At 46.8% G+C, this 19,291-nt stretch overlaps 1 protein-coding gene across 1 annotated transcript in view; it reads right to left on the bottom strand.

The window, feature by feature from the left end:
• SDK1 (sidekick cell adhesion molecule 1) overlaps positions 1 to 19,291 on the bottom strand; it is a 474,538-nt gene that overhangs the window by 157,396 nt on the left and 297,851 nt on the right. Inside the window, exons 14-16 of the mRNA XM_056866585.1 lie at positions 14,096 to 14,232; positions 3,833 to 3,980; positions 2,645 to 2,785 (exon numbers count right to left, since the gene is read on the bottom strand). Coding sequence (XP_056722563.1) covers positions 2,645 to 2,785; positions 3,833 to 3,980; positions 14,096 to 14,232 — 426 coding nt within the window. The remainder of the gene's footprint in view (positions 1 to 2,644; positions 2,786 to 3,832; positions 3,981 to 14,095; positions 14,233 to 19,291) is intronic.

Genomic DNA, 19,291 nt, shown 5'->3' with positions numbered 1-19,291 from the left:
ATGGTACAGCCCGATCTCGTCAGATCTCGGAAGCTAAGCAGGGTCAGCCCTGGTTAGTATTTGGATGGGAGACCACCAAGGAATACCAGGGTTGCTATGCAGAGGAAGGCACTGGCAAACCACCTCTGTTAGTCTCTTGCCTTGAAAACCCCATAAAGGGTCGCCATAAGTCAGCTGCGACTTGACGGCACTTTACACACACACACACACACACACATATGTATTTCTACTAAAAGACAGAGATCTACTTGGCCCACAGAGCTAGAGAGGAGTGTGATGACATAGCAAGGCTTTCCCATTTGTCACTACAAACCCACACTTCAAACTAGTAGCCCAAAGTCTTGACACAAACACTGGGCCTTCCCCCGGTCCTGTTGTCCCCCCCCTCCCATCTCAGGAGAAGCTCTCCCCTCCCCCTGCAGACAAGCAGGTTTTGGATGACTTGATGTTCTCTATGCTTGTCTCGTCCACAGCAGGTAAAGCACAGAGAGCTCCGGCAATTGTGCTGTGGGCTTTGTGAAGAAAAGGGAAAAAAACCATGCGCACTGTCCCTATAAATACAGCACACCTGCTGGGGAGAAGGGGGGGTAAGGAGATGAAGGCCAGTTTGGAAATGTCACGTCCCTCTGGTTCTGTTTCTTCCCCTCACCACGAGCTTTGACAAATATTATAACTGATACTTCAGCACACCTTCCAGTGTTCTGTCGGTTGGCAACGGAAAGGTGGTCTACATCTGTGTCTCGCAATGTCTGTGCCTGGCAGGCACAACACATTGCCAGTCACTAGCTTTAAATATGCAACCAGAGTGTGTTGGCTCCCGAACTCCATGCTTCGGTGGAGTGTACAGCTGGAACAGCAAACTGTAGTTGATGCTGTTGGAAACCAATAAGATGCTTGTATAGTTTGCACTGGAGATGGCCCAAAAGTAACCTTTGAGACCTTCTTTCTCTTCAGTACAAGACCACTCACATATCCTCCAGGTTTGTACCGGAGATTTCCCGGAATTACAACTGCTCCCCAGACCATGGAGATCAGTTCCCCTGAAGAAAATGGCTGCTTTGGAGGGAAGGCAGACTCTATGGCATTACGCCCTGCTATACTCCCTCTCCTCCCCAAACTCTGCCTTCCCCAGGCTCTACCAGTGTGGTACAGTGGATAAGAGTGGCAGACTCTAATCTGGAGAACCAACTTTGATTCCCCACTCCTCCACATGAGTGGTGGACTCTAATTTGGAGAACCAGGTTTGATTCCCTGCTCCTCCACATGCAGCCTGCTGGGTGACCTTGGGCTAGTCACAGCTCTCTCAGCTCCGCCCACCTACCTCACAAGGTGCCTGTTGTGTGGGGGGAGGGGAGGTGATTGTAAGCTGATTTGAGACTCCTTGTGGTAGAGAAAAAGCGGGGTATAAAAACCAACTCTTCTTCTTCTACCCCCAGATCTCCAGGAATTTCCCAGCCTGGAGTTGGCAAGCCTACACTTGCTTGCAGTAAGGCAAGGACAGGCCTACCGAGACCATTAAAAGCAGACTTTTGATGGGGTTTTACAAGCATGCAACTGGGCAAACGCCTCAGCCATTTTCACAAATCACAAATCATCCGATGGCCCTCCCACACAATTCAGATACCCTGCTAAAAGAAGAACAAAAAAACCCCTCACCGGTCAGCTATTGGAAAGTTTCCCCATAGCTGCATTCCCCGACCCTGCATACATTTGGTTTATGTTCCCTCATTAAAATCATGCCTATATTCAATTAGTTATCACTTGACATCTGAAATTGCTATCATCAGTTAAGATCAAATCAATTGTCATAAATCACCGCCAATGAATGAATCGTTGCCACCTACTAGCGAGGGGGAGCTGCAAAGTCTACCAGTGCTGAGACCCAAGGTGCGATCTGGGAGATGTTTTAATTCTGGGCTCTATGCATTGACGCATGTTGTCTGTCGCTGCAGGTGCCGTTGCGGCAGAGCCCGCGGTCGGCTCACAAGCTTCCAAAACAACAATAATAAACTCCTTCCAACGCCTGCTATACTTGCTATGAACTTGCTAATTAGCGGCTGGCACTTCCAGCCTCGGTAGCCTGTTGTCTATGACTCCCTTCTCAGGGCAAAGAAACCTGTCCCAATTAATCATCTTATGTACTGCATGACTTGTATTGCATGGGGCCTGGCGTGGTGTAGTGATTAAAGAGCGGTGGTTTGGAGCGGTGGAGTCTGATCTGGAGAACCGGGTTGGATTCCCCCACTCCTCCACATGAGTGGTGGAGGCTAATCTGGCGAACTGGATTTGTTTCCACTGCTCCTACACACGAAGCCAGCTGGGTGACCTTGAGCTAGTCACAGTTCTATTAAGAGCTCTCTCAGCCTCACCTACCACACAGGGTGTCTGTTGTGGGGAGGGGAAGGTGATTGTAAACCAGTCTGAGTCTCCCTTAAGTGATAGAGAAAGTCGGCATATAAAAACCAACTCTTCTTCTTCTTGTTCCATACCAATCAGTGGGAGCGGAATTAGAGGTGGCCCATTTTAAGGCTTTCATCACACTATTATTTGACCAACCACGTGGCAGCTGGGTGGTCCATTTCCACCTAATCCCCAGGCTTGGCTCCAGAGTTCCCCCACTCAAGGTCAAGGAAAGGCTGCTTACCGGAGGATGTACCCATGGAGAACCCCATTATGTTCGCTTTCAGGAGGAGGTTGCCACTGGACCATGATGGACTGATTGGTCCGTCCACTAGCCACAATGTTTTTGGGTGGAGCGCTTGGTGGTTCTTCAGGTAACATCAACCTGTGTGTAAGCAGACATGATGGGAAAACGTTCGTTGAGGAAAACAGACATTTGTTCACAGTGCGTGTTTTTTTTTTTTTTTTGCTTAAAGGTAAAAGAGATGCCTGCCCAGAAAGAAACATAGCTCAAGTTGCACTAGACATGCTTGAAATAGTTGCAACAAATCAACGTAATAGAAAACCAGTTAAGCAAGGAAGAAAGAAGAAAGCTGGGGTAACCTTGTTCTGTTTGAATCACTCAACCACAATCTGTTAAGATGACTACAAGGCTGAATGAGCCCACACACTCCAGCCCAGAATCTGGAATTTTTTTTTCCGAAATGTTTTTTTGCTCCTGCCATTTCTTTCATATGAGATGCCTAGGTCCACATCCCACCGTGAGTGGCATCTCAAAGTTCCCACTGTTCAAAGTTCCCGGCAGGCTCAAAGAGAACGGATCGGGAAATGTGAAACTCACGGCAGTAGAGCTATCTTTCCACTTCCTACCAGATAAATTTCAGAAGTGATGGCTCAATGTCCATGGGAAACTTGCACAGCTAGCCCCAGAATAGCAAAAAAACATTTTAGAGGCCTCTGTGCTCCCGTTGACCTACAAAGGAATACTGAGTCGAGCCTAGCACACCCGAAAGACCACCCCTTTCCAGTTGGACTTGAACAGAGCTCAACAGAGAAGTTAAGAGGATGTAGCAGAGCCGTAAAAGGCTCCAAAAGTTTAGAAAGATGTTGGGTGAAGTCTCCAGTGGCCGGAGGATGGGCTTTGGTACCCTTACTATTTTTGCACCATCGTAAATCTCCACTTATCCCATCGTGCCTGTGAAACCAAAACATTAGGGGGAAAACGCAAGTGAATTATCTGCTGTTCTTAAAACCCTTCTGAACACATTTCTGGGATTTTGGAAGATGAAAAATTCCCATGAAATATGGAAAGCGTTGGTTAACAGTGACTTTGGCTTGCACAGCTCTAACTGGATAAAAAAAAAAAAAAACAGATACCCAAAGAAGCGTCACCAGCCCCACATTCCCATAGGGTTTATATGTCCACTCTTACCTGCTGGTTTCTCTGCTGTATTGGCCCTTGCCCACTTGGTTAACGGCGCACACTCTGAACTGGTAAGTGCGGGCTGGCGTTAATCCGCTCACAGTGATGCTGGTCATCTTTGGATCAATGTCAGATAGGTGCACTTTCCACGGAGAATCTGGTGGAAAGGAGCAGGATTTTAATACAGTGGTACTCGTATAATACAGTACAGTGGTACTCATTTCATTATGAGCCCCCTGGCGCAGAGTGGTCAGCTGCAGTACTGCCGTCAAAAGCTCTGCTCGCGACCTGAGTTCGATCCCGACAGGAGTTGGTTTCAGGTAGCCAGCTCAAGGTCGACTCAGCCTTTCATCCTTCCGAGGTCGGTAAAATGAATACCCGGCTTGCTGGGGGTAAAGTGTAGATGACTGGGGAAGGCAACGGCAAACCACCCCGTTAACATAGTCCGCCAAGTAAACATCGGGATGTGACGTCACCCCATGGGTCAGGAATGACCCGGTGCTTGCACAGGGGACTACCTTTACCTTTACTCATTTCAATAATGTCACCCACTGCCTGAAAAGTCAGGTCTGGATGGCCAACAGAAACTCAACAATGCCGCCATTACTGACAGAGAACTCCATTTGTTATCGATCACTTCTTACCCAATTGCCCTCTTTCACTGATTCGTTTAACCTTGTTTTTCAACCTCACTATCATGTGGTGTAGCTCAGAGCCCCATAGAAGAAATTGCACCATGTGAAAGGATTCAAAGTGAAACCGTGTTCCTCTATTCATGATCTTCAAATTAAGGCTATCCAACTGATCAGGGATTTCTTACGACTCAATCCATAAACCCATTAGGCCTGGACTTGGACTTCAACTGATTTAGTCTCACAGGTGCTGGTTTAATTGCTATCAAGACAGAGAGCAGTTCCGCCCCAATTCTGAACACATTTACTGAGCAGCAGCTAGTTCAGTTCCAATCAATGAACCTTGCTTCCAAGTAAGTGTTCTTAGGATTGGGCTGTTAGTCAATTAACAGTCACGCTTTCAACCAATTAATCAACTGATTAGGTGATTAAAGTAAGTATCAAAGGAGCTCGATATAGGGTATATTTAAAAGATGTTTAACACAGGAAACCGATTCTCTTGACTAAACATAGATGGAAATTTATTCTTTGATAAACCTTCTTTGCTTGGGTGCCAATGTTCACAACAACACTATCAACAGCAATGAAAGCCTGCGCATAAAATTACTATTCAATTAAAATTCACCTTTTAAATCCACCTTTTAATTAATTTACACAACCTTGTCACATCCGCCCTTAATTGTCTTCTTTTTCTAAATTGAAGAACCTTAATCTTCTTAAGCCTGTTTCCTTCTGCTACCTCTCAACCATTGAGGGCCCTTCCTTAAGTTGCGCTTATGTCTGAAAATATTTGAAAATTTAACATGAGGACCAGAATTCCTCTCTCTGTGGGAAACCCTTTCCGTACTGCAGTATTCTGAAAGCAGCACAGCAGTTCAGATGCGGTCTCTTGGTTTTGGGGGGCGGGTCATAGATATATTACAAATATACAGTTGTTTAATGTCTATTGTAATCTATATTACAAATATACAGTGTTTAATGTCTACTTGGGCTTCTTGCCAAGAATCCTGGAAATGGTAATTTGGAAAGGGGACTGAGATTCTCTGCTAGAGGTACCTCCCTCCCTCATAGGACTACATTTCCCAGAGGTCAACTCAAGACCATCCATCCATCCATCCATCCATCCATGCTCTCCAATCACTTCAGACTACAACCACAGAATACTACAGAGTACTACAACCACTACAGGAAGGGGCTTACAGGGCAAGCAGCTCAGGATGACTTGCGCTGTGCAGCAGCAGTAGTGGAAGGGGATACTGGCAGAGGACCTTCCGTAGACAATAGGAGTGTCACTTCCGCTAACCCTGGTTAGAACTGCACAGGAGAAGGCAACGGACAACCACTTTCTGGTCATCTCTTACCTCGAAAACCCTATGATGAGATAATCCAAAACGAGGATGTTTTGGAGGACATTAATTCATAGGGTCGCCGTTAAGTTGGAAGCGACTCGACTTCATAATCATTGTGTATACTGAGATGCAAATCAATAACAGCTCAACTGTATTATCTTGAACTGCAAGTTGGACCCAAGGTTGTAGACGTACCACTGATAATGGCAAAGTCTCTTTCAATTGTTTCTGTATTATTTCCTACCTACGTTATAAACCAATGATTTTTAAAGTGTCTACTAGGCATGCTAATACTTTGGACTCGGCCACCCTTTTAACTTCTCAGAGAGGAACTTCTGAGCAAAGTTTCTGTTTCAGAAAAGAAGGAGCTTTGCCCCATCAACCCACATGGTTAGGCAGACTGAACATTTCTCTGCCGAAAAGGGATGTTGCACATGTCACTGCATAATAAATAAAAACTATATTCATTAACATTTTAATAAAGAAGGAAATGAGCATGATAAAGACAGATGGACTGTGTATTTCTCAACCCATCTGTTTGGCAGTCCATTACAGAACCACACCCATGAGTGGTTCAGGCTGAAGGATTGTAATGAAATTCACAGCTTAGCCTGGAATACCTTCCTCCCCACCAGCTTTCAAGCGGGTACGGAGAAACAACTTTCTGAGCCACATCAGCTCACTGCGACAAGACTCAAGAAAGATTCTGCTGGGGATTCTACACGCATAGAATTTTTTAAAAGGGTAGAACATACTGCTTAAAGTAATTCTCCAGTATATGGTGGGCTTGGTGGTAGCAGGAAAAGGTATCCCAATGCCATTTTGCAAAGCCATCAGATGCCCTCCCTGTCTCCCTTCCATCCACCCCCCCTTCCTCAGTGCCTCAGGTGCTGTTCTGGGAATGTTTGAGGCACCAAGGGACACCTGGGAAATGTAGTCCAATATGCTGCAAATGTGAGGGGCCAGGAGGAAGCAGGTGATGTTATTATTAGTTAGAATGGATACTAGTCATGCTGCATACCTATTCTCTCTAGTATCAGAGGAGCATGCCTATTATTTTGGGTGCGGTGGAAGACAGGCAGGATGGTGCTGCTGCAGTCGTCTTGTTTGTGGCTTCCTGGAGGCACCTGGCTGGCCACTGTGTGAACAGACTGCTAGACTTGATGGGCCTTGGTCTGATCCAGCAGGGCCTTTCTTATGTTCTTATGTAGGTGGAAGGGGAACCAGGGAAGATGACAGCTGCAGGTGACAACCCACCAGAGGAAATTGGGGTGCAGGGGGCGCGGACAGTCACTTCCGGCACAAAACCGAAAGTGGTGTTATTGTGTTGGAGTGATGCTCTAGGATCCACCCAAAACCCTATGGTTAAACCATAAAGTTTTGGGCAAACCATTGCCTGCCTCTGTGTCACGACCCTGGTATTCCTTGGAGGTCCCCCATCCAAATACTTGCCACGGTTGACCCTGCTTAGCTTCTGAGATCTGACAAGATCAGGCTAGTCTGCGCTATCCAGGTCAGGGCCCACCTAGATAAAATGTGACGACACAGAACTGTGACGACATCCACATTCGCCATGTGATCCCTGATTGTCTGCTGAAGGAGTAGCAGGCTGGAGAAACAGTGGCCATGAGCAATGGAGAAAAATGACTAATGTAGGAGCTTTTTTTAAAGTCCTGGTAGGAATTCTAGGCTTTCTAGCCCCTCCCCCTGTACGTCTGGTCTACACAAAGGGAGCCATGGATGAGCTCCAGCGGCGAAATGCCAACATAACTTTTTCGAGCTATCAAAAAAAAAACAAAAAAACACCCCAACCTCTGGAGCTTTTGTCTAAAAGAGAACAGCAGTAGACACACATCTAACTCATTAGTCTTGTACCGCTGTCCCTTTGCGGGCACCGTGATGAACACATTAATGGTGGAATAATGAAGAGGAACTTTACAAAATGTCACACTATTTGGGGGAAGCTCCACACCAGCGCGTAAATCACAGCTTTGCCAGCTAGCACAGCAGCAAGTGAGCATCCTCTGGGCCGCTCTGCTAGATGAGGTCCCAAAAAGCTACAAAAACATCTTTGAGTCACTCCAAGTATATTTATATTATTATATATTGTATTTGTTTTAAAGAAAAGCTGGCTTTGGGCACAGCGAGCACCAGGGATTTTAGCGGCAGACCATTGTTCGGGGAGTGGGAAGGGTTGAATGAAGTTGGAAAGACTGCAGGAAACCCTCCACAAAAAAAGCTAGCCTGACAGATCTCTCTTTTATCTGCTGTAGCCACAGCTCAGTGGTGTGTATGCATTAAAGCCATCTGGGTTTATTCACGTTTCCTCCAGTGTCTCATCATCCTGACCCCCCAAAACTAATGTTTAAGTACCCCTGGAAAGTTTCTGGAGGATAAGCCACCCCGGAAACGCACTACCCCATGCATGTGGACTAGGATCTTTGCCTTGTTAAGATCTGAACTGGTTTTGATCTGCACCAATGGAGGTTCATACAGATGGTTTTGAAGGGTGTCCTATATATGGAGCTCAGTTGTGCAAAGGTCTGTTCCCCTTGCCCTCCTCAGCTTTGCCAAGTACCGCTTGCTCAGCAAGGGCTGTTCACCAAGTACTTTTGAAGGGTACATTTTTGTCCTAACATTTATGTCCTGATGCCCACTCGTCCCAAACACTGGGACTCTTCCATGCTTGCCTGGTCGCCAACATCTTGACTTCTCTGTACCCGACTGCTCCAACTGGCAGATGAACACAACGTCAAGAAGGATGTGAGGTGGTGCGACCAGCGAGAATTCTGTTAGGCCTGCAGTGCTCTATCCACATATGTGCACGATCACTCAATGTAGTGACAAACGTGCATATGCGACCCAGTGTGTTGACTGCTGACATGTAAAACATGAGCGCTCACTTTAGCAAGAGTAGAAGAAAAAGAAGAAGGGTTGGTTTTTATATGCCGATTTTCTCTACCACCTAATGGAGACTCACACTGGCTTACCATCACCTTCCCTTCCCCTCCCCACAACAGATGCCCTGTGAGGTAGGTGGGGCTGAGAGAGCTCAAAGAGAACTGTGACTAGCCCAAGGTCACCCAGCTGGCTTCGTGTGTAGGAGTGGGGAAACAAATCCAGTCCACCAAATTAGCCTCCGCCGCTCAAGTGGAGGAGTGGGGAATCAAACCCGGTTCTCCAGATCAGAGCCCACCGCTCCAAATCACCGCTCTTAACCCCTACACCACATACATATGTGACCCAGTGTGTTGATTGCTGACATGTGAAACATGAGCACTCACTTTAGCAAGAGTACATTCCTCGGCACTGACTCTGCAGTGTAATACTAAGCAGTTATCCCCTTTGAAGTCAGTAGGTTTAGAAGGGCATAACTCTGCTTAGTTACTGAGATAATGTATGAGCAGCCCTGTGAACATTCTCAGGAGCTATATAAATGCTAAGTATTATTTATGTGGATTGTTAAGATTTGGCTCAATTGCAATCCAGAGCACACATGTGTGCACTGAAAGTAATCGGGGCTCCCTTCCAAGTGAAGGGGTTTAGCGCCAAGGAGCAAGAGAGCGATCGATCAATTCCAAGGGCCAGATAGTCCAGTGAAACGCTGATGCAACCCAGCAAAGAAATGTATTTCCCATTACACTCTATAAAGCACAGATTACTCCTTCCGCTGCCATCCTGTCCGTTTTTATGGAAGTTCCTCTTACGAACTGTCACGCGGTGTCCAAAGGACATGACGCAAAACGAATGGTAAGCAGAATGAAGGCAGGGCGGAATTAATAAGCAAGCCTAAAGGACTTAATCAAGGGAATGGAAGCGCAGACGCTAACGAGAACGTTGGATGTCCATAAACGAGCTAATTGTCACCCGTCTGTTTCCCGGAGCAATTCGGTTTCATTTGTTTACTGAGAGCGCAAACATCGCTTGAGAGTGCTTAACCCAGGCCCGTTCGATCGAGTGAACAGTTTGATTCAACCACGGAGCCTATTAATCTTTCCACTAGCTTAAGGTTGTATATGCTGCATCTGTAGAATATTTATTCTCTCTCCCTCCACCCCATCCTCTTCTGGTGGAAGATAAAAGATCTGGCAGGAAGAGAGATTAAACTGAAAACTAATATAAACGAACCCTATTCATCTCCCAGGCCCTCGCGCTTTGTACGGAAAAGTGGTTTGCGGGGAAGCTTTGCGTTCGTGTGGGGCCCCGGATTCAGCAAGTTCGCCACGTATCTTTAAAATTTAAATCTAGACAATCAAACCGAACCTTTTCAAAGGCCGCTCCTCCCTTAATCATAGAACAGAGAGGTCGAACGGCAAAGAAGTTTGTTGTGCAGCCTAAAAAGGACAAAAAGGCTTCCGCGTGCCCAGTCCTTCTGGGTTGCCCTTTCTGCCCCCGCTTCCAGAAAAGGAAACACTCTATTAAAATGTCAACACCCACTTCCTCTTTCCTTGGGAGATTACTGTCTCTCACCTGGCCCAGAAAGCCTGGCGAAGCTCCGCGGCAGTAACAGCAGGCACACCGGGTCAAGGTATTCCATAAACTTTCATTAGGCCAGATGGGCAGAACTAATCTTTCCTTATGTGGAAGCAGGAACGGCTCTCTCTCTCTCTCTCTCTCTGAATGCAGAGTGACAGTGTCTGGAAAACTTCCATTTTTGGCCACCAGCTTTCAAAAATTAACGTCATGCCATGGATGGGTATTATGCGATACCCAGACCCAAGAAACAATTATCCTCGACTAGCAGGCTGAGACCCGCGAGTAACATCTGGAGGTGAGCTGTGGCTGAGGCTGCAGACTGGTCTCGCTTGGATCAGAATCGGGCCTCTTCTAATGCCTTCTACTTGTTTCCCCAGACCAGGCAAAGTCTGATGAGAGCCAGCATGGTTAAGTGCGGTGGTTTGGAGCAGTGGACTCTAATCTGGAGAACCGGGTTTCATTCCCCACCTCTCTACATGAGTGATGCCGGCGGACGCCAGTCTGGCGAACCAGGTTGGTTTCCCCACTCCTACACATGAAGCCATCTGAGTGACCTTGGGCTAGTCACAGCTCTCTTAGAGCTCTCTCAGCCCCACCTACCTCACAGGGTGTCTGTTGTGGGGAGGGGAAGGGAAAAGGATTGCGTAAGCCAGTTTGATTCTTCCTTAAGTGGCAAGAGAAAGTCGGCATATAAAAACCAACATGGCATAGTGGTTAAGAGTGGCAGATTCTAATCTGGAGAACTGAGTTCGATTCCCCACTCTTCCACATGAAGCCTGCTGGGTGACCCTGAGTTCTCTCAGTTCTCTCAGAACTCTCTCAGCCCACACGGACGCAGACACAGGCAAACGTCTCTTACCTCGAAAACCCAATAGGGTCGCCATAAGTCAGCTGTGACTTGACGGTGCATACACACACACACACACACACACACACACACACACACACACACACGTGTATATAGGCTTACTGATGAAATACCCACACTGTATTGAAACATCACGGCATTATATCTGTAGCACATTTTAGGTAATGGAGAGAAAAAAAACACACATAGATGCCTATCATCCTATATCTGCATAACAGCAAGCAGGGATTACGATGCGCAACACATCTTGAGTTGCGGCTGACAGTTAAAAAGCTACCAGCATGAGCAAAGGAGCTTGTGTCAAGCATGCGTAAAAATCTATGACAGTTCAAATACCGGGGGGGGGGGGAGGCTCCTGTGCCACCAAAGAGAACAAGTGGAGACCGTGCAAGCCATTTCCTATGCAAAGTACAGGGAAGGTTTGCACGCAGGAGGCAAAAAAAAGGGAGAGGCCGTTACTCCGCGGTGCAACACATGCTTTGCCTGCAGAAGGCCCCAGGGTTGATCTGCGGTGTCTCCACCTAAAGGATTTCAGGCAGCTGGTGTTCTGCTTTAGGCCCTGAAGAGGTCCTGCCAATCACAGTAGACCGGGGGTCTCCAACAGGTAGCTTCTGAGCTACCGGTAGGTTACCAGTTGCTGCAGAATAGCTTGGGCATCCCCTAGAAGCCTGAGGAAAAGACCGTAAAAAGATCAGCTCTAAGCCTTTTTTAAAGCTTTTATTTCATATGATGTTTCTCGGGGCTGCTTAGCTGATGGCTTCATTTCTGGTTCTAGGGCAGAACAAACCTTGGTAAAGTGCCCTGGAGGGAGGAGAGAAGCAGACAGAGCTATTTTTCATTACTCTGAAGGTGTGTGTGTGTAAAGTGCCCTCAAGTCGCAGCCGACTTATGGCGACCCCTTTTGGGGTTTTCATGGCAAGAGACTATCAGAGGTGGTTTGCCAGTGCCTTCCTCTGCACAGCAACCCTGGTCTTCCTTGGTGGTTTCCCATCCAAATACTAACCAGGGCTGACCCTGCTTAGCTTCTGAGATCTGACGAGATCAGGCTAGCCTGGGCCATCCAGGTCAGGGCGCTCTGAAGGAGCTCTCATTAAATAAAAGGTTGGTGATCCCTGCAGGAGACAATACTGACTTAGATGGACCAATCCTCTGATTTGGGACAAGGTAACTTCAGAAGCTCTTCTTATGCTGTCCAAAATGGCATCCATAGGAACATAAGAAGAGCCCTGCTGGACCAGACCAGTGGTCCATCCAGTCAAGCATCCTGTGTCACTCAGTTTCCCAGGAGGTCCAACAACAGGGCATAGAGGACGAGGCCTTCCCCTGATGATGCCTCCTGGCCCTGGTATCCAGAGGATTACTGCCTCTGAATGTGGAGGTTCCCTTTAGTCACCATGGCTAGCACCCACCGATAGACCTATCCTCCATGAATCACAAAATAATCAGACCGTTCAAAAGAAAAGAAAGGAGCTCTTTCTCCAGCTCTTGCATCCGGGGCTCTTCCTTTTGTTTGTGTGCTTTACCAACACAAAGCTTAGTGAAGTACGTGTATCTGATATGCTAGGAGATCCTTCCAGTGGTCGATTACAATGCCATCAGCTAAAATCATTGGATTTGTCTGACAGCGTGTGAGAGTCCAGAAAATCCCTTAGTACTCTACAGGATTATCGAAGCAATTTCTGTAGGATGTTATCAGAGCTCTGCTGAGCTTCTTACATATTTTTAGAGGCGAATTACTATATTTTCCGGTTGACAACATGATCGCCATTTCCAGAGCTGACTCCCCCCTCCCCCCCCGAACGCCTCTGTCCAGAGGTTGCTCAGAACTCTGCTTACAAGCCCATCTTGTTAGCCATGAAAATGCTTTTAAATTCTAAAGTGTGTCAGCCAAGCTTGGCCAGAGAAACAAGAGCAAGATTGACGTTTACAGCCGGGGTCCTTGTCTAAAAAGAGGAATACTGCAGCGGATTGGACTGTTCACATATTATATGCATTACTTTAATGACTGAGTCCCTGCCTTTCCATTGACAGATTATGAATGAAGAAGGAACATTGTGTACATATGCATTTTGGCCATCTTCTGGGCATGGAGTAGGGGGGCACTGGGGGTGTGAGGGGGGAGGTAGTTGTGATTTTCCTGCATTGTGCAGAGGGTTGGACTAGATGACCCTGGTGGTCCCTTCCTACTCTATGATTCCAGACATGCTGCAGAGTAAAAGGGAAAGGGGGCCAATAAAAGGACAGAGGAAAAAATGGGGTGGGGGAGAAGTTCCATTCAGCACCAGGTTGAAAGGCAAAAGGTTACAAGCTGGTTACCCTAAAAGGATCTCCCCCTCCCCGTATCTGTGTGAGAAAGATTGTGCAGTGAAGTTTAGGATGCGGGCAAAGTAGCCCATAAAGAAAGAGTCTGCAATGGAGGCTGCACAGGGCAGTTGAGAAGGGCAGGCCTTTCATGGCTTAGGACCTCAAAACCTTTCAGCTGGGCTACAGTGAGGGAGGCCAGCGAGAGAAATGACACTTCAGTTGGTCTCTCCCCTGCCTCCAGTCACTACTTCTGTGAAAACAGTCATAAGCCCAACTTCCAAATGGCACCGGGGCTCGATAATTGCACTCTTGAGCAGCGAACATCAAGGCAACCGACCCTGGGATATTAACTCCAACATAAAGCCCTGTGCAGCCGCCTGAAAAGCATCTGTGGCTAAGGGGAACGCCCAATTAGAATTCCCAGTGTAGCAGAACAAGGTAGAGCTCACTTGGGGGAAAGAATTATTATTTTAAAAAAATAATAAAATCCACCACTAAATTTGCAATTGAAGGAAGAGACAACTAGGGTGGGCGCTTCTAATGTGCTCTACCTGGACATACGGAGAAGGTAAGGAAAGTTTAAAGTTTTTTTTATATAGGGGTAGAACAGAAGTGAGTGACAATTAGCTTTTGCAGTACTTACTGTTCTCAGAGAGCTCTACGATGTAGTGAAGCACAGGGCTGTTTCCATCAAAGGGGCGCACCCAAGAAAGGATCACGCTGCGGCTGAAGGAAGAATTCAAGGTGGCCAGAAGGTTTTGAGGGGGGTGAGGCAGTTCACTATGGGGAAAAACAACAACAGACCACAGGAAATTAGGCGAAAGAATCCAAACATCGTTTTCTTTTGAGGACCTGACTTCTTACACCTGTTGCCAGCTCCGACTTGGGAAATACCTGGAGATTTTGGGGGTAGAGCCTGAGGAGGGTGGGTTTCGGGGAGGGACCTCAGTGGGGTATAATGCCATAGAGTCCACCCTCCAAAGCAGCCATTTTCTCCAGGGGAACTGATCTGTGTCAGTTGCAACTGCAGATCAGTTGTAATCCCAGGAGATCTCCAGCCACCAGCTGGAGGCTGGCAACCCATTTGGAAGAGAGCTGTACAAGCCTTTACAAACTCAGATGGGTGCCATGACGGATATAAATTGGCCAGCTTACTGCCAAAAGTGAAATAAAAATAAAACCTTCAGAGTAACGCTGAGTTTTGTCTGGTTTCTCAATGATGATTTACATGGAAATTCCTACAGTTGACACTTAAATAGCTAATGGCACTGTTACTTAACGTGGGGGGGGGGGAAGCCAATTTTCAAATTTGTTTTTTTAATTGAGACAACTCGGCCTATAAATTCTTTTTACAGCCCGTTCTTCGTAATGGAATAGCTGTAAAACATATGAACAGGAGACCAAAGGGGGAGGAAGAAATGATTTAAAGTGGGATTTTTCATACTCGGCCGAGCACAAGTAGTTGCTGACACCCATACAAAGTTCCCAATCAAAATTACTGGATGCACTCTTAGGTTGTCGCCGTCTGAAAGACAGCCGGCAGCCTGGGCTCTGGTTGGTACGCTCTGTTCCCTAACACAATGGCGATTTTTAAAAAAAGGGGGGGCACTGAGACGGAATACATAGAAACGCCTGCAGAAACCGCACCCAAAACATGGGCTTCAATCCCAACTTTCTACAAATACACACAAGTTATGAAAGATCAGGAGTAGAATATGTGTGGGATGGAGTGGCCTGGTGTAGTGGTTAAGAGCGGTGGTTTGGAGCGGTGGCCTCTGATCTGGAGAACCGGGTTTGATTCCCCACTCCTCCACACGAGCGGCGGATGCTAATCGGGTGAACTGGATTTGTTTCCCCACTCCTACACACAAAGCCAGCTGGGTGACCTTGGCCTAGACACAGTTCTCTCAGCCCCACCTGCCTCACAGGGTGTCTGCTGTGGGGAGGGGAAGGGAAGGTGATGGTAAGCTGGTTTGATTCTTCCTTAAGTGGTAGAGAAAGTTGGCATATAAAAACCAACTCTTCTTCTTCTCTTCAACCCACCGGGAACAGTGCTGGGGGGTGGCTAGCAGCCAGGAGCAAAGATGAGCCAACCGGCCCTTGTGGTACTGGAAGAGTCACAGAGTCCCACTCGGCTCGGGCCACGGCAACAAAAACAACCAGGGTAGGCTAGTCTAGCAAAGTAGCCCTACTCTCTTTGCTATCACTGCCGCTGCACAGTTCTGAGCCAAGCAGACCCGGATTGCCCCAGGGGTGTCTTCAACATCTCAAGCCACTCCTGAAACATGCCCCGTTATATTGCTTTCACATGAAAAGCGTCAATCAAGATCTAGCCAGGGAGGACCTGGCCAGAGAAGGCTCAAGAGACACCGACAGCGCTGCAGAAAATCCGAAGGATGCCCCTCCTCCCGTGGCTAAATATAATAGCACTCAAAATAATTGATTCGCATCTCCTTTAACAGTACACATGAACACATGAAGCTGCCTTATACTGAATCAGACCCTTGGTCCATCAAGTCAGTATTGTCTACTCAGACCGGCAGCGGCTCTCCAGGGTCTCAGGCAGGGGTCTTTCACATCACCTACTTGCCTAGTCCCTTTAACTGGAGATGCTGGGGATTGAACCTGGAACCTTCTGCATGCCAAGCAGATGCTCTACCATTGAGCCACAGCCCAATATCTGCCACCTGCTTAATGTCCAGCTTAATTATTTTTTTAATCAAAGGCATGCATGTTTGCTTGTACATACGCAAGAAACAAACATTTTGGATTTTCTGCCTCGGCTGCCATGACTCTTGGGTTGGCCCCGCTTACGGGCAAGGACCCTGGGTTCTGCTTTAAGGCATTTCTTTTCCAAACGGAGGCCAAGACTCTCACGCAAGTAATGGAGAGGATTGCTACCAGTCTAGCAATTCATCTCTGCCTGCGCACTGGAAATTCTCCCTCAATATCAATTATCGCTGACCCTTGCTGGTCAGACCAAAAAGCAGTAATTGTACTTGACATTCTGTAATTAAAAAATGTACTCATTTCTTTCCATAATTTATTAAGCTGCCGTACACTTAGTGCTATCTAAAAACCACAGCGAGTCCACATTCATAAACAAAGAACCACTCCAGCCCAGGGAGGTGGTTTTAAATCAGAGCTGTTAGGAGCATGCCCTGAATTTCAGATTCCTTCCTGCGGTTGGAAGGAAGAGCGGAGAAACAAATTTGATTTTGAATTAACTTTGAACCGTGGTCCGTGCTTTATTGTAGCCTGCACTAGCGAGGCAGCACAACCTGAACTGGAAAACAGTGTTATGTGTCTGAGCTGGTGAAAGCGATTCCAGAGAGAGAAAAGTGTCGTCCTGACACTGTTTATTAAACTCCAAATTAAAAAAAAAAAAAAAGGCACAAGAACTGCAGCAGAAGCTTTGGATGAATTCTAAAACAGTACACAGGGCAATAACTAATGGGAGATGGCTTTGCAAACTATGGGTCCCAGTGCAAAAAAAGAAAATTAAATCACGGGAATTATCCTTTCTGAGCCACATTCAGACCAGGCATGGGATATGCACTACAGATGCATATGGATTCTCAGTGCAAATGTAATTTTTTTTTAAATTGGGGGAAGTAATATTTCTCCCTTACAATGCATAAATGGGCTCACATTCATCTTTTCCCCCCAATCCTGTTGTTTTCTGCTACTTCAGCACCTCTGGTAGGGAAGGCCCCCCCCCCCCGGGGCCATTTTTCCTCCCAGTCCCGCCTCTGTTCTGGGGGGATCCTTGTGAACATTGTCAGGCCTGCTTCATCTTGCAAAACAAGGTCTGCAATTGCAGCGCTGCAGAATTGCTGGCCTTGGTGGAGGTTACAGGTATACTGAGTAAACACATTCACGTTTACTAGTAGGGTTGCCAACCTCCAGGTACTATCTGGAGATCTCCTGCTATTACAACTGATCTCCAGCCAACAGAGATCAGTTCACCTGGAGAAAATGGCCGCTTTGGCAAGTGGACTCTATGGCACAGAAGTCCCTCCCCTTCCCAAACCCCGCCCTCCTCAGGCTCCGCCCCAAAAATCTCCAGGTATTTTCCAACCCAGAGCTGGCAGCCCTATTTACTAGTCAAGTCGGTTCTGCTGTAGATTGGGAGGAATCCATTATAAAATATTGTGCTCTTACACAGCCTGCTTCGAATTCTGGATATTCAGCGGAAATGTAAAGGGACTCCCTGACTTCCGAACCACTGAACATTGAGCTTGTCTATGCTCATTAGAAAAGCAGACTTGAGCTTCGACTGGGGAAAGACGGCCCAAATTAATGTTCCTTTTAAGCTACACAGAGATTAAACGCAAACTCCTGTTTAGGACTTGCTTTGCATTGATTATCCTTGTCAGGCTCCCTGCAAATTTCTTAATATTAATAAAGCCAAAGCCTCAGTTGAGTTTTCAGTCTCAAGTCAACTACACCTGACCTGCTTTAATATGCTGCACGCTCATTAAAATTGATACATCGGTGTGAGCCATTTTGCCTGTTTAATCACGTCACAAATATAAGTAGTAACCTTTGATTGACACCAACCGCAGCAAGTGGTTAACAGGTCATTCTAAGCAGTCTTCTAAACAGACTTTCACAACTATAAAATATAAAGGCAACGATGCCTTTGGTAAATCTGTTAACTGCTAGTAACAGATGATGCTTACGCACAGAAGTCCCAAGAGGGGAAAGCAATCAGTGTGCCAGAAACATGTCTCTCCAGAAACGATCCTTTACAACTGAAGAGGAACTCTTGAGGGAGGCAACGTGTTGCTCTCTCTATTGTATGCACAAGTGGAGATTAACAAATATTAATCTCTCCTTAACCAATGCTTGCTTCTGCATCCCGTTTAGAATCACTCCGCTGAAACCATCAAATGGGGAGGAAGATAAATGAGTTACCACTGCCATCATGAATAGCTATGCCCAAGGAAGGTATCGTCTGTACAGAATTGTCTTCCTTTTCTTTACGCCCATGGAATTGTTTGCCTGGCTGAAGACATCAACCAAACTTCTGACCAAGGGCAACCATTACATGGGGCCAGTCTTCTCATTTAAGAGGTCTAACATATATTGAATAACGTCAGGGAGAGCGGACCCCTGGGAACTTTCCACTACAGATCTCCTGTTGCCAATTCCTCATCCTCCGCCATCCCCTCCTGCATCTGACGGATCACAAAAAGTCCCAGCCCACCCCCAGAGCTACAGCTTGACTCCCCCCCCCCATCTGATCTCAAAGTCTCTATCTACCATATCAAAAGCGGCCAACAGGACCTGGAGAAGAAGCAGGAAGGCATTTCCCTTATCAAGCTGTAGTCGACCATCCACCAGAGCCGCCTCTGTTCCAAAGCCAGGCCCATAGCCAGGATGAAATGGGTCACAAGCACCCACTTTTGTTTGCTTGCTTTTACAAAGAGGTGTGAAAAGAAAATTACCAAGTGCGGCGGCAAGGGGGGGGGGATTCTGCAACACATGGAACAGAGACATATTACAGTTCAGCACTTGTTTAAAGGATCTTAAAATAGCCACCGCCAGGCAGTGTTTGATCTTAAGGATACAGCCTACAGGTGGTGCCTCCTGGGATTTTGGCAAAGCTTCTGTTTAAGTCACTGTGCAAACAAGAGGGAATTGGGAAGGCAGGAGAATAGTACTAGGTGGGGAAACACGCTAAACAAAAATACCAAAACATTTAAGAAACAGTTCATTAAGTGCTTGGGGGATGGGGAGCAGGTTGGAAAAAAAAATGTTTTACTCAGTAAACACCCACAGAGCATCTTAGAAAATTAGTTAAAGGCAAGCCATTTGCTAAGGGAAATAAACC

Source organism: Euleptes europaea, chromosome 21 (assembly GCF_029931775.1).
Source record: "Euleptes europaea isolate rEulEur1 chromosome 21, rEulEur1.hap1, whole genome shotgun sequence".
NCBI lineage: Eukaryota > Metazoa > Chordata > Lepidosauria > Squamata > Sphaerodactylidae > Euleptes > Euleptes europaea.
Note: the sequence above shows the minus strand (reverse complement) of the source record. Positions and strands in the feature narration are given on the sequence as shown.